The following is a 14659-nucleotide window of genomic DNA, read 5'->3' on the forward strand; positions in this document are numbered from 1 at the left end:
CGTCCCCAAATCCCGCTCTCCATCCCCGCATTCAGCCCAGGATCACGTCCCCAAATCCCCCTTTCCATCCCTGCATTCAGCCCAGGATCACGTCCCCAAATCCCCCTCTGCACCCCTGTGTTTGGCCCAGGATCACGTCCCCAAATCCGCCTCTCCATCCATACATTCAGCCCAGGATCACGTCCCCAGATCCCCCTCTCCATCCCCGCATTCAGCCCAGGATCACGTCCCCAAATCCCCCTCTCCATCCCTGTGTTTGGCCCAGGATCGCGTCCCCAAATCCCACTCTCCATTCCCATATTCAGCCCAGGATCACGTCCCCAAATCCCCCTCTCCATCCAAACATTCAGCCCAGGATCACGTCCCCAAATCCCCCTCTCCATCCCATTCCTGGCAGCCCAGGAGATGCTGTGGCCTCCCCAGGTTTCGGGATGGGGGCAGGACCTGCTCCAGACCCGGCGCGGGCAGCGCCGCGGAGGCTCCGCGCGCTTTAGGATGCGGGCGAAGGGGTTGCACGTTCTCTGCAAGAGCCACAGACCGACCGCGCCTCGCCACCGCCGGCTACGGGCTCATTTCGGGAGGAAAACGTGCGGAGCCGGGATGTCGCCCTTCCCAAGACCAAGCGGAGTGGGGAAAAGAAAGCCGAAAGAAGGGATTGCTGGAAGGGATGAAGGGGAAAGAGCTGCCGACGGCGGAACGGTCCTCTGGAAAGAGCCACTCGAACCTCAGAAGTGAGTTCTACCAGCCCCACGGGCCAGGCTGGTCCTCCCCACGAGGAGAAGGATCCCTTCTCCTACGCACGATCCCGTCTATGATCCCTTCTCCTGGAGCCCCTCTGCTGGGAGGACGGGCTGAGAGAGCTGGGGGGGTTCAGCCTGGAGAAGAGAAGGCTCCGCGGAGAACTTCCAGCCCCTTCCAGGCCCTCAAGGGGCTCCGGGAAAGCTGGGGAGGGACTCTGGAGCAGGGAGGGGAACCACGGGATGAGGGGGAAGGGTTTTAAACCAAAAGAGGGGAGATTGAGATTAAAAATAAGGCAGAAATTCTCCATGATGAAGCTGGTGAGCCCCTGGCCCGGGTTGCCCGGAGAAGCTGTGGCTGCCCCATCCCTGGAGGGGTTCAAGGCCAGGTTGGACGGGGCTCGGAGCCACCTGGGCTGGTTGAAGATGTCCCTGTTCACGGCGGGGGGTCGGGACGAGATGGGCTTTAAATATCCCATCCCACCCAAACCGGCCTATGATTCCATGATTCTACGATCCTCCGCAGGGCTGATAAACCCTCCGGGACAGGAACGGCACCAGACCTCCCGGCCGTAAACACGTCGCCCGCTATCTGCCGTCGCCCGCAGCCGGCGTAAACCACCTGAGCCGCCCACACCAACCATCCCCCACCACCACCCCGGGGACCAAACCGGCGCCGGGGTCTGGTTGTACTCGACTCGGGGGAGGATGGTTCGTATTCACCGAGGTCGCCCGCCCTCGGCCTTGGCTTTCGGAGAACGCGCCTGTAGAGAAACAGCCCCCGGAGTTGCACGTTCTTGCTTTGAGCTCGACGTCGCAGCCCGAGAAGCTCTTAAGGGCGAAGCGGCCCTTCAAATCCGGGCGTTACGTCGACCACAGCGGCTCCCGGGAACGAGTTTGGACGCAAACCTCCTCGTTTCCAGCAGAACTAGACGCTGCCGCTGAGGGTAGCCCTGCATCCACCCCTGCGTTTCGCCGGGCTGCTCCCGCTCAGCCCATTCGTTCCTCGACGCGCGCAGCCGCAGCAGCAATTTCCCAGGCCTTGGACCTCGCTATCGGCGAGAGATAAGAGCGACCGCCCCAGCGGTGTGTTGCCAGCAGCTCCCCCCGCCTCTCTCGCGGCGCCCTTGGACCCACACTCCCCCCCCCCCCAAACCCCGTTTATTTTCGCCCAGCCGTGGAAAGCAAACCATGAAGCCCGAGGAACCTCTGCCGGATACCAAGGTGGCACCCGCCGGGGGGCCGCGCGCCGTCCCGCCGTCCCAGAGGCAGGCGCTACCGCCCTGCAAGTGGGAGGGCATCTCGCTGGTCAACGGACAAAGCCGCTCGGGCCAGGAGCCACACCGCGACGGGCCACCGTGTCCAGGGGAAGGTGGATCAGCTCCGGCTAGAGACGAGGGAGGGGATTCTATCCCTCTGCTCCGCTCGGGGGAGACCCCACCTGGAACCCTGTGTCCAGCTCTGGAGTCCTCGACATAAGAAGGACACGGAGGTGTTGGAGCGGGGCCGGAGGAGGCCCCGGAGATGCCGGGAGGGCTGGAGCCCCTCTGCTGGGAGGACAGGCTGAGAGAGCTGGGGGGGTTCAGCCTGGAGAAGAGAAGGCTCCGCGGAGACCTTCCAGCCCCTTCCAGGCCCTCAAGGGGCTCCGGGAAAGCTGGGGAGGGACTCTGGAGCAGGGAGGGGAGCCATGGGACGAGGGGGAAGGGTTTTAAACCAAAAGAGGGGAGATTGAGATTAAAAATAAGGCAGAAATTCTCCACGATGAAGCTGGTGAGCCCCTGGCCCAGGTTGCCCCGAGAAGCTGTGGCTGCCCCATCCCTGGAGGGGTTCAAGGCCAGGTTGGACGGGGCTTTGGGCAACTTGGTTTCATTGCAGATGTCCCTGCCCAGGGCAGGGGGTGGCACTGGGTGGTCTTTAAGGTCCCTTCCCACCCAAATCATTCCGTGACGCTATGACAAGCGAGTCGGCTCTTTGTCAGCCGTGTTAAGTGCTGGTGCTTCTGCACCAAACCCTGCCGCAGTTTTTCGGGCGAGCCCAGGGCTGGAGGAGGGGCGTCACGAGAAGGGAGCCCCGTGACAATCCTGCCAACCCACCAAGAGTGTCACATCCTCCAAACGGCTCACGAGATTTACAGAAGCGGCCGCTGCACCCCGGCCTCCTCCCGGTCCCCGTCAGGGTCAACGCTGGCGCCGTTGCGAGGCGCCGGGTTCACGGTGTCGATAAAGACACAGCTTGGTTTATAAGAGGGTCTCAAGTAGCGCATCCCTCTTCCTTCCCTCATCCCACCGGGCCGGTCACCTCAACCGGAGTCGGGATGGTTCTGGAGCATCTACGTCTTCTTCACCAGTGGAGAAAGCAAAGAGCACCAGAACTCGCTGGGCCATGAAACGGGAGCGACAGGGATCAGGAGGAGGACTTTGGTAGGATCCCCACGACCTAGGGCTGACGACTCTCCATCCCTTCCCAAAGCCGGCCAAATCCCTGCTCCCAGACATTCCGGAAAGGTTCATCCGAGCCAGCTCTCCAGCCCCCATCCACGGTCCCTTCTTTTCCAGGGAAGGGGGAAAAAAAAAAAAAAAAAAATCTCCCACAACATATCTAAAAACCACTTCGGTCCCGCAAAAGGGCCAGAAAGACCTTACCGTAGCAGAAGACGGACTTCATGTGGTCCTGTTTGGCCATTCCCAGCATGGGCAGCATCGTCCCGAGGATGGAGTTGAGAAAAGGCACCATTCCGAACACTGGGAAGGAAGCGGGAGACGTTCGCTCGCAGCAGACACGCGCAAGCGCCGCTCGGCGGCCCCCCCCAGCCTACGCAGGACACAGAGCCGGCAGGATCCCGCCGGCACCCAAAGGGAACAGGAGCCAGGAGCCCGATTTTACCACAAACGAGCCGCCGAGAGCCCCGGGGGTTGGGGGGTGGTGGTGGTGGCAGGGGGGGGAGCAGCGGAGACGGCTCCAGCGCGGCAGCCCCTCGCAAATCCTCCCAGCCCCCCCTGCCCCCGGGACGTTCGTGCCTATTTCTCAAAGTCGGTGAGCTCCGGGCTACGTCCCGCTCGCTGCCGGCGCCGTTCCGCCGCCAGACTTCTATTTTTCAGAAATCCCGTCCTAGAATTCTCATTTTTAAACTTGGGTCTCTCTGGGACGGCTGGAGGCAAGAGCCCCAGCGGGGAGCTCTCTATGGAAGAGGGTCGGGCGCCTCCAGTTCCCGTTGCTTTTAAGCGGGCAAACATTTTTCAGAGCTCCGCCGAGCCCTGAAGCCGAGCTGCGTGGGATTTCTCGGCTCAGTACGTTTTTCCAGGCATTCCTCCGGGAATTACCGGCTGCCCCCCGCCCCACGTCCAGGAGCATCGCATCCCTCCGTCCCCACCGAGGGAGTTTTTTCCTCCGGCTACTGCGGAGAGACAGGGCCAAGCACCGGCACCCCGGGGCAGAGCCGAAGCCTCCGCCGTGGCTTTCCCTTTTCCCCAGGGAAAAAGCGGAACCACCAGGGAGAGCCTGACGTGTCCCGGAGCGGCTCCGGGATGCGGAGCTTTGCTCAGGCTGCTGCAGGACGAGCTGTCGTCGCCCGTTGGCGTTCCCCCCGTGATCCCTGGACGAGGGGCTGCCCTCCGCTCCCCCGTCTCAGCGCTGAGGACGGAGTCGCAGCGGCTCCCCGGGAAGGGCAGCCAAGAAGAGAGCAGGGTTTTCCCAATCTCTTCCCAAGGCCGGGCTCCCCGCAGCACCGGCCTTCCCCCTTCCTTCTGCCCCATCTCCCGCCAAGAAAAGGGGCACGAAGGACGCCACAAGGAAGCCATTCACACCGACCGCGCTCCTCCGCGCCGTGCTGGCGCCCGCTGCTTTTTCAGGGCGTTTCATCGCAACCCCATCGTTTAGCGGCATCAAGCCTAAGCCGTAAAGATCCCGAGAAGCTCGGTTTTCGCGCGGACCACACCGCGGAGGGGCCCCGCTGCGGAGCTGCTGGGGGCCGGCATGACCGACGACGCCCGAAGGCCAGGACGCGCTTCCGCGGCTCCCCCCGATCCCCCCCCACCCCAGCGCAGTCGGGTGCCAACTCACCGTTCGACACCGAGAGGTTGGCGAACGTCTGCATGACGAAGTAGTGGGGCAGGATCCCCGGCTGGAATTTGGTGAGCACCTCCTCCATCACCTTGTTGATGAAGCGCTGCCCCACCGCCACGAGGACGTTGCTCGCGGCTTGTTGCCAGTCCCGGATCACCTCCTGGGGCGGGTGGAGGAAACCACATCAGACCAGACGCCGTTCTTCTGCTTCGTTTAAATGCCGGGCATCGCGCCTGGCTCCAAACGCCGCGGGGAATTGCGTGGCATGGGCTAATTCTACAGGCCTCCAGCTCCGGGACCACCAACAGCAGAAGGACACGGAGGTGTCGGAGCGGGGGCCGGAGGAGGCCCCGGAGATGCCGGGAGGGCTGGAGCCCCTCTGCTGGGAGGACAGGCTGAGAGAGCTGGGGGGGTTCAGCCTGGAGAAGAGAAGGCTCCGGGGAGACCTTCCAGGCCCTCAAGGGGCTCCGGGAAAGCTGGGGAGGGACTCTGGAGCAGGGAGTGGAACCACGGGATGAGAGCCAACGGTTTTAAACCAAAAGAGGGGAGATTGAGATTAAAAATAAGGCAGAAATTCTCCATGATGAAGCTGGTGAGTCCCTGGCCCAGGTTGCCCAGAGAAGCTGTGGCTGCCCCATCCCTGGAGGGGTTCAAGGCCAGGTTGGCCGGGGCTCGGAGCAACGTGTTCTAGTTGAAGACGTCCCTGCCCGGGGCAGGGGGTGGCACCGAGTGGCCTTTAAATGTCCCTTCCCACCCAAACCATTCCCCGATTCGGAACAACAGGCTCAAGATTCAGACGTGATCTTTCCCCTCCGTGGACCTGCAGCCCCTCAAGGCTCCTTCCTGCTCCGATACCCACCTGCCTGTCCGGGTCCTTCGCAGCATCCGGATTTTATTTGGCTGTGGATGCATGCCGTGCTGGAGGAAAACCGTCAGCCGAACCCATCCCCAGCTCCCCCCAGGGAGAGGGACGTCGCCCGTCCCCTACTCCCTCAGCCGTCCCATCTCCACAAGATGGCACAGACCCAGCTCTTCCCTTCCACAAACGCCATCCCAGCAATTGCTACCATTGGGGGCAGCCCCAAAAACCCGCAGCTTTGCCTGCAACGACGGCATCGGGGGCAAAAAGGGCCCGGACAAGAACGACGACAGGAAGAACCCAGAGCTTTCAGGTCATACCTTTGACTTGGTCATTTCATTAGACGCCAGGAAAATAACCACCTTGGCCGTGCTTTTGTCCAAGAGGGCAATGTTGTTCTTCACCACCGTCTCCATCGCTTTCAGGATGATCACCCGGTGAGGGTAGGCCAGCTGGAACGGGAGGGAGAAAGCGGACGGTCAGCGAAGCCGAGCACGGCGCCGCGGCCGCCTCCGGGGCCAGAGAAACCCGCGCGTCCCAGAGATGCCCGGCAAGGGTCTGGCTAGCGTTTCCTGCACGGGGAAAGGCAACGACTCGAAGCGCCAACCAAGTTTTGCTCCCTTTCTCTCATCCACGACAGCGTATCATCACCGGTTCTTCACCCCCGCAACTCCAGCGCCTCGGACCCAGATCCTCCCGGGTGTAGAATCAGGGAATCGGAGAACGGCCCGGGTTGGAAAGGACCTTTCGGATCACGGAGTCCAACCACCAACCCAACGCTGACGAAACCCATCGCGAAACCTCATCTCTATGCGCCGCGTCTGCCCGGCTTTTCCATCCCTCCGGGGATGGCGACTCCCCCACTGCCCTGGGCAGCCTCTTCCAACGCCCGACAGCCCTTTCCATGAAGGAATTTTCCCCGATATCCATCCTAAACCTGCCCTGGCGCAACTGGAGGCCGTTCCCTCTTGTCCCGTGGCCTGTTCCTTGGGAGAAGAGCCCGACCCCCCCTGGCTGCCCCCTCCTTTCAGGGAGCTGCGGAGAGCGAGAAGGTCTCCCCTCGGCCCCCTTTTCTCCAGGCTGAACACCCCCAGCTCCCTCAGCCGCTCCTCACAAGTTCTCCAGACCCTTCTCCTCCTTCTCCAGCCCCCTCGCCAGCTCCTGTCGTCCTGTCGTCCCTCCCTGGCTTGCTGACAGAGTCAACGCCCCCCCGGGCCGCCCCAGGCAATACTTCTCATCCTGCGGACACCCCCAGGACGGAGCGGAGGAGCCCCCCACCTTGTCGTGCTGCCGGAGGTACTCGTCGCACGAGTTGAGGATCTCCTCCGGCTCGGATTCCCCCAGGTGGCACAAAGCGTTGTAGATCTGCTCCTGGACTAGCGGGTCCTTATCCGTCGTGGCGTCCATCAACGTCGTCGCAAGCCCTGAGCGAGACAGGCAAGTGGCAAAGATTTGGCATTCCCCGAACGTCTCCCGGACCAACAAGAGGAGGAAAAGAAGAGCCTCCGTGCGTTTTCACCCATCTTCCCGCGAGCCGCGCGCGCAGCTAAGTTAACCTTCACCGGCCCTTTTGTTTCCCGCTCGACGAGCCCCCACCAAAAACCCTTTCTTCTGGGCTCCCCACCCGAAATAAGGCACCTTTAACTCGAAGGCGCCCCGCACGCCGCCCTTCCCTGTTCCCCAAGGCCTCATTCATCCTCACTCACCCCCCGGCAGGGCCGGACACTTCACAGGGGGTTTGGGTTTTTTTATCCCTACAGGCACCGCTCAGCGCCGCGTCAGCCCCAGCTCAGCACCGCGTCAGCCCCCGGGGCCAAGGGGGACCCGGCTCTAAGGTTTCTCACTGGTGCGGGGAGACGGAAGGATTGGGGGGCTGGGGAGGGGGGGGGAAACGCTGCCCGTGGGCCGGCACCGTGCGGTGACAGCACAGAAACCCCCCCACAGCCTGGGCTGCATCCCCAGCAGCGTGGACAGGGGGGCGAGGGGGGGATTCTGCCCCTCTGCTCCGCTCGGGGGAGACCCCCCTGCAGTGCTGCCTCCAGCCCCGGGGACATCGGGAGGACACGGAGGTGTCGGAGCGGGGGCCGGAGGAGGCCCCGGAGATGCCGGGAGGGCTGGAGCCCCTCTGCTGGGAGGACAAGCTGAGAGAGCTGGGGGGGTTCAGCCTGGAGAAGAGAAGGCTCCGCAGAGACCTTCCAGCCCCTTCCAGGCCCTCAAGGGGCTCCGGGAAAGCTGGGGAGGGACTCTGGAGCAGGGAGGGGAGCCACGGGACAAGGGGGAAGGGTTTTAAACCAAAAGAGGGGAGATTGAGATTAAAAATAAGGCAGAAATTCTCCATGATGAAGCTGGTGAGCCCCTGGCCCGGGTTGCCCGGAGAAGCTGTGGCTGCCCCATCCCTGGAGGGGTTCAAGGCCAGGTTGGACGGGGCTCGGAGCCACCTGGGCTGGTGGGAGGTGGCCCTGCCCAGGGCAGGGGGTGGCACTGGGTGGCCTTTGAGGGTCCCTTCCCACCCAAACTGTTCCGTCATTTATTACACCGGAGATTTAGGGCTGGGCAGCCGCACCGGGGGACGGGCTCCGCTCTACAGCCGGGTGCCGGCATCACCTGAGGCCCCTGGGGAACCCGCGCGGGGCTGAGCCGCCGCATGGGACCTACCAAGGGCACGTCCTTGAAGGCCAGGGGCTGGGGGAGCCCCCGTGCCGCTGAATCCCACCGCCAGATGAAGCTCTCCGGGGAGGCGGGGGTGGTGGGGGGGAGCGGATCGGATGCTGTCAGAGGGACGGAGCCCACCGGGGTCCCACGGACGGAGCCCACCGGGGTCCCACCGGCGGCGGCGGAGCCACACGCCTGCGGACCAGAGCCGCTCCCTCACGCCCGTCGGCCCGCGACCCCCCGCTCCGAGAGCCTAATCGTTATCCTGGAGCGGCGGCGTTATCTCTCATTAGGGCCTTTGCCGTAATAAGGTTAATTAGTTTCAGAGCAGGCCGCCTCTGCGACAGCACGGCCCCTCGTCTGAGGACGTCCCGTCACCGGGGGGGCGGGGGGGGGGGGGTGAAGACCCACCAGGACGCCCAGCCCCGAGGGGACGCTGCGCTGCCTCAAAAACATCTACGGCCACCACTGAGGGTGGCACGAGGAGGGTGACGGTGTCCCTTGTCCCTTCCCCTTCTGCTTCCAGGCCAGGAGGAGCCACCCGTCTTGCCCGAGCAGCCGCCCGGTCCCACCCCGGGGGGGCTCCCGCCCTGCCCCATTTTTTGGGGGGGTGGGGGGGTGTTTCATTCATTTCCATGGGGGGAGGGGGGGGGGTGGGGTGCGGAGACGTTCGCCCCACGGTCACGTTAAAGCCACCGTGAGCCGGTGCTGCAGCTGCTGAAGGTAATTCCTGCTCCCACCCCTTCCCCGCGGCTTAATTAAACCAGAAAATTCTTTATTGCCTTAACAAGGAAAAAAAAAAAAAAAAAAAAAAGAAAGATTCATTTTCAAAGCTGGCCGGGATTAATTTAGGGAACGCACAGGGGTTTACGCCACTTTAAGCACCGAGAGACCGTTCGAGCTCGGGCAATTTGCAGCAGAGGCAAGGCCCGAGATTAATTTCTAGGGCAGGGAATTACGGCGCGCGGAGAACCGCTCCCTCCTCCCGTCCCCCGCCAGTTCGTCCCTCCGGATGCTGCAGGGAGCGACGGCAGCCCGGATCCGGCAGCTCCACAGACAGAGCTGAGCCCCCCCCTCCACCCCAAACCCCCAACACCCGGGGCACCCGCAAGGCAATTTAACCTTATTAACGATAGAGAATTCCCCAGCCGGCTCCGTCCCCACCGAAGCGGCGCGGAAAATCGGCGCTGGGGCTGGGCGGAAGGAGCAGCCCGAGGCGAGGATGGGGGTTGCGGATGGAGACCCCCCCCCCAACGGCAGGGCCGGTGCCCCGCAGCCCCTCAACGGCTCCCACCGCGCTCCCGCACTCACGTTTTATCCGTGACTCCGTCATGCTCCGCGTTTTCAGCTTCCCCACCAGCAGAAGGCAGTCGGCGGCTTCCTCTCTCTCAAACCCGGGGATCCCTGGGGAACCTATTTTTACGCGCTGCCTTTACTTTCAGGGAGAAAGAAAACCGTTTGCGGTTCCGGTGGGGGTCAGAAAGCCAACGGTGGGCGCAGGGAAGCGGAGGAGATGTTCTACAAAAGCCGCCGGGAAGGGGAAACGCCAGCTCCTCGCAGACAGCGCGCCCGAGCTGCGGTTCCCAGAGGCCAGCGGGCAGCGGGCGCCGCGATTCCATCGGCGCCGGCACCGTCCCTTATCGAGGTCGGAGCCGGAGGGAACGCATCCCGGGTTCCGCTCCCCTCCGCGCCCTGCAAACGGGAGGACATTTTACATCAGCAAAACACGCTCGGAAAGCTAAAGGATCCCAACGCCATCCTCCCCCGGCCCTTCCACGTTACGGCGAGGAATTCGGAACGGCAGCCCCGAGATTTGGCGAGACGGCGCTGGCTGAGGAGCCCGAGGCGGGTGACCCGTTAGCGAGCCCCCCCCCCGCCCCAACCCTGCTCCGAGCCCTGCAGGAGCCCAGACCGTGCTCCAAATATTTCTCCCTAAAAACACAAACAAAAGCGAGGGAGCAAGTTGTCAGTAAAATAAGATTTGAGGGATGATACCGCATCCGGCTCTGGGGCCTCAGGACAAAAAGGACACGGAGGTGCCGGAGAGGGGGCCGGAGGAGGCCCCGGAGATGCCGGGAGGGCTGGAGCCCCTCTGCTGGGAGGACAGGCTGAGAGAGCTGGGGGGGTTCAGCCTGGAGAAGAGAAGGCTCCGCGGAGACCTTCCAGCCCCTTCCAGGCCCTCAAGGGGCTCCGGGAAAGCTGGGGAGGGACTCTGGAGCAGGGAAGGGAGCCACGGGACGAGGGCGAACTGGTTTAAACTGGAAAAGGGGAGATTGAGATGAGATCTCGGGCAGAAATTCTTGGCTGTCGAGGGCGGTGAGCCCCTGGCCCGGGTTGCCCGGAGAAGCTGTGGCTGCCCCATCCCTGGAGGGGTTCAAGGCCAGGTTGGCCGGGGCTTTGGGCAACCTGGGCTAGTTGAAGATGTCCCTGCCCAGGGCAGGGGGGTGGGGGGCACTGGGCGGCCTTTAAATGTCCCTTCCAGCCCAACCCCTTCGGTGATTTTATATTCAATACTTCCCCCCCCCCCCCCCCCCGCCCCACACCACAAACCTCCCCCCCCCGCAGCAGGTCCCCGTGGGGCCCAACCACCCCCAGAACGACAAGGTTGGGGGGTGGGGGGGGGTGGGGGAACGGCCCCAGGATGCCCCCTAAGGGCGGGAAACGGCGGAGACACCGAGCTTGCCCAACCGGGCCACCTCACCCACCCTCTCCCCGGGTGCCCGGCGGTCCGGCTAAAGCCAGGCCCCAAAACCCCACAGCCCCCGCCCCAAACGAGCCGGGGGGGGAACAACAGGCACCTCGGGGAAGCGACCACCACATTGTGTCCCCTAAATCCCTCTCCCCCTCCCTGAACCCCCCCCAAATCTCCTCTCCGGTACGTTCCCCCCGCCGCCACCGCACTCACCGCCGGATCGGGACCCGCTCGGTGACCGGCGCCGCTTCCGGGTGCGTCCCCCCCCACTTAGCCACGCCCCCTACTAGCCACGCCCCCCTCTGCGTCAAGCCACGCCCCCTCCCTGCAGAGACCACGCCCCCCTGGTTGGGGGCTGATGCGCATGCGCGGGGGGGCGGTGGCGGCGTTGAGCTCCGCCAGGGGGCGCCAGCGGCGATGGAAGGGGATGAAGGACGGGGAAAGGAGGAGGAGAAAGGGGGAAACGTGGGATGGAGCGGGAAAAAGGGGGTAAAAAGGGAAAGGAGGAACAGGGCACAAGGGAGAGGAACGGGGATAGAAGTAAAGAAAGGGAAAGCAGCGACGGGGGGAAGAATGGGGAAAAAAGGGAAAGAAGGAACTGGGATGGAGAAGGGAGAATGGGGAAAGAAGAGGAATGGGATGGAGGAGGAATAATGGGGAAAGGAGGAAAGGGGGAACACGGATGGGCCATGGAAGAATGGGGAAAGAGGGAAAGGAGGAACAGGGGAAGAATGGGGAAAGAAGGAAAAGAAGGAACTGGGGATGGAGAAGGGAGAATGGGGGAAAGAAGAGGAGGAGGAACGGGATGGAGGAGGAATAATGGGGAAAGAAGGAAGAGGGAACAGGGATGGGACATGGAAGAATTGGGAAAGGGGAAAGGAGGAACAGGGGAAGAATGGGGAAAGAGGGAAAGGAGGAACGGGGGGAAGAATGGGGAAAGAAGGAAAAGAAGGGAGAATGGGGAAAGAAGAGGAATGGGATGGAGGAGGAATAACGGGGAAAGGAGGAAAGGGGGAACACGGGTGGGCCATGGAAGAATGGGGAAAGAGGGAAAGGAGGAACAGGGGAATAATGGGGAAAGAAGGAAAAGAAGGAACTGGGGATGGAGGAGGGAAAATGGGGAAAGAAGAGGAGGAGGAACAGGATGGAGGAGGAATAATGGGGAAAGGAGGAAAGGGGGAACACGGATGGGACATGGAAGAATTGGGAAAGAGGGAAAGGAGGAACGGGGGAAGAATGGGGAAAGAGGGAAAGGAGGAACGGGGGGAAAAATGGGGAAAGAAGGAAAAGAAGGGAGAATGGGGAAAGAAGAGGAATGGGATGGAGGAGGAATAACGGGGAAAGGAGGAAAGGGGGAACACGGATGGGCCATGGAAGAATGGGGAAAGAGGGAAAGGAGGAACGGGGGAAGAATGGGGAAAGAGGGAAAGGAGGAGCAGGGGAATAATGGGGAAAGAAGGAAAAGAGGAAGAGGAGAAGAACGGGGGGGAAAGGAAGAGGGGACGGGTGGGAAGAATGCGGAAAAAAGGGAAGGAGGAACAGGGGCTGGGGGGGGGGAAAAGGTGGAAAGAAGGAACAGGGGCTGGGGGAAAGGATGGGGAAAGAGAAGGATAATGGAACAGGGGACGGAGGGAAGGAACGGGGGAAAGAAGGAAAGAAAGGAAAGGAGGAATAGGGGACTGGGGAAAGAATGGGAAAAGGAGGAAAAGGCGGGTAAACGTAAGGAAGGAGGGGGAAAAAGGGAAAAAAACCACCAAACTCATGTTGAGCTTCTCCCCACCCCCCCCCTCTCCAGCCCCCCCCCCCCAGCCCCCCCCCACCCCCCCCAAGCCCTTCTCTCTGGCACCGGGGGCTGCCCCCACCCCGGGGCAGGACCCTGCACTTGGCCCGGTTGGAGCCCAGGAGGTTCACGGGGGGCCACCTCTCCAGCCTGGGCCGGGTCCCCTCCGGGTGACATCCCCGTCCCCCCAGCCGTGTCACCCCCCCCCACGGCTCGGTGTCGTCGGGGAACTCACCGAGGGTGCCCTCGATCCCAGTGTCCGTGTCGCCGACAAAGGTGTTAAACAGCAGCAGCGGGACCAGTACCGACGCCTGAGGAACCCCCACTCCTCACTGGTCTCCACTTGGACGTGGAGCCATCCCCATCCCCATCCCATCCCCATCCCATCTCATCCCATCCCCATCCCATCCCATCCCCATCCCATCCCATCCCATCTCATCCCATCCCCATCCCCATCCCATCCCCATCCCATCCCCAGTCCCATCTCAACCCATCCCATCCCATCCCCATCCCATCCCCATCCCCCATCCCATCCCATCCCCAGTCCCATCCCATCCCCATCTCATCCCAATCCCCACCCCATCCCATCCCCATGCTATCCCGTCCCATCCCATCCCCATCATCCCCATCCCCAGTCCCCATCTCAACCCATCCCATCCCATCCACATCCCATCATGTCCTATCCCCATCCCATCCCCATCCCATCTCCTCTCCATACCATCCCATCCCCATCGCCATCCCATCCTCATCCCCATCCAATCCCATCCCATCCCATCTCCTCTCCATCCCAATCCAAATCCCATCCCCATCCCCATCCCATCCCATCTCCTCTCCATCCCATCCCATCCCATCCCATCCCCATCCAATCTCATCCCATCCCATCTCCTCTCCATCCCATCCCATCCCATCCCATCCCATCTCCTCTCCATCCCAATCCCAATCCCATCCCCATCCCATCCCATCTCCTCTCCATCCCAATCCCAATCCCATCCCCATCCCATCCCATCTCCTCTCCATACCATCCCCATCCCCATCCAATCCCATCTCCTCTCCATCCCATCCCATCCCATCCCCATCCAATCTCATCCCATCTCCTCTCCATCCCCAACCCATCCCCATCCCATCCCCATCCCCATCCCATCCCATCCCCATCCAATCTCATCCCATCCCATCTCCTCTCCATCACAATCCCAATCCCATCCCCATCCCATCCCATCCCATCTCCTCTCCATCCCATCCCATCCCATCCCATCCCCCATCCAATCTCATCCCATCCCATCTCCTCTCCATCCCAATCCCATCCCCCATCCCATCCCCATCCCCATCCCCATCCCATCCCATCCCCATCCAATCTCATCCCATCCCATCTCCTCTCCATCACAATCCCAATCCCATCCCCATCCCCATCCCATCCCATCTCCTCTCCATCCCATCCCCATTCCCCCATCCCATCTCCTCTCCATCCCATCCCATCCCCATCCCCATCCCATCCCATCTCCTCTCCATCCCAATCCCATCCCCATCCCATCCCCATCCAATCCCATCCTCATCCCATCCTATCCCATCCCATCCCATCCCATCTCCTCTTCATCCCATCCCATCCCCATCCCATCCCATCCCCCATCCCATCCCCATCCCCATCCCATCCCATCCCATCTCCTCTCCATCCCATCCCATCCCATCCCCATCCAATCCCATCCCCATCCCATCTCCATCCAATCCCATCCTCATCCCATCCACATCCCATCACGTCCTGTCCCATCCCATCCCATCCCATCTCCTCTTCATCCCATCCCATCCCCATCCCTATCCCCATCCCATCCCATCTCCTCTCCATCCCAATCCCATCCCCATCCCATCTCATCCCCATCCCGTCC

General features: G+C 62.4%; 1 protein-coding gene across 5 annotated transcripts in view; it reads right to left on the reverse strand.

Annotated features, from left to right (window-relative positions):
* Window positions 1-11269, reverse strand: part of MROH1 (maestro heat like repeat family member 1) — a 68992-nt gene extending 57723 nt beyond the window's left edge. For all 5 annotated transcript variants that reach the window (XM_054191186.1, XM_054191187.1, XM_054191184.1 and 2 more), the window contains exons 1-6: window positions 11216-11269; window positions 9622-10002; window positions 6937-7082; window positions 5979-6110; window positions 4797-4959; window positions 3380-3478 (exon numbers count right to left, since the gene is read on the reverse strand). In XM_054191186.1, the coding sequence (XP_054047161.1) occupies window positions 3380-3478; window positions 4797-4959; window positions 5979-6110; window positions 6937-7082; window positions 9622-9643 (562 nt within the window). In that variant the 5' untranslated portion in view covers window positions 9644-10002; window positions 11216-11269. The remainder of the gene's footprint in view (window positions 1-3379; window positions 3479-4796; window positions 4960-5978; window positions 6111-6936; window positions 7083-9621; window positions 10003-11215) is intronic.
* Between the last annotated feature and the right edge of the window lie 3390 nt (window positions 11270-14659).

Source organism: Rissa tridactyla, chromosome 2 (assembly GCF_028500815.1).
Source record: "Rissa tridactyla isolate bRisTri1 chromosome 2, bRisTri1.patW.cur.20221130, whole genome shotgun sequence".
NCBI classification, from domain to species: Eukaryota; Metazoa; Chordata; class Aves; order Charadriiformes; family Laridae; genus Rissa; species Rissa tridactyla.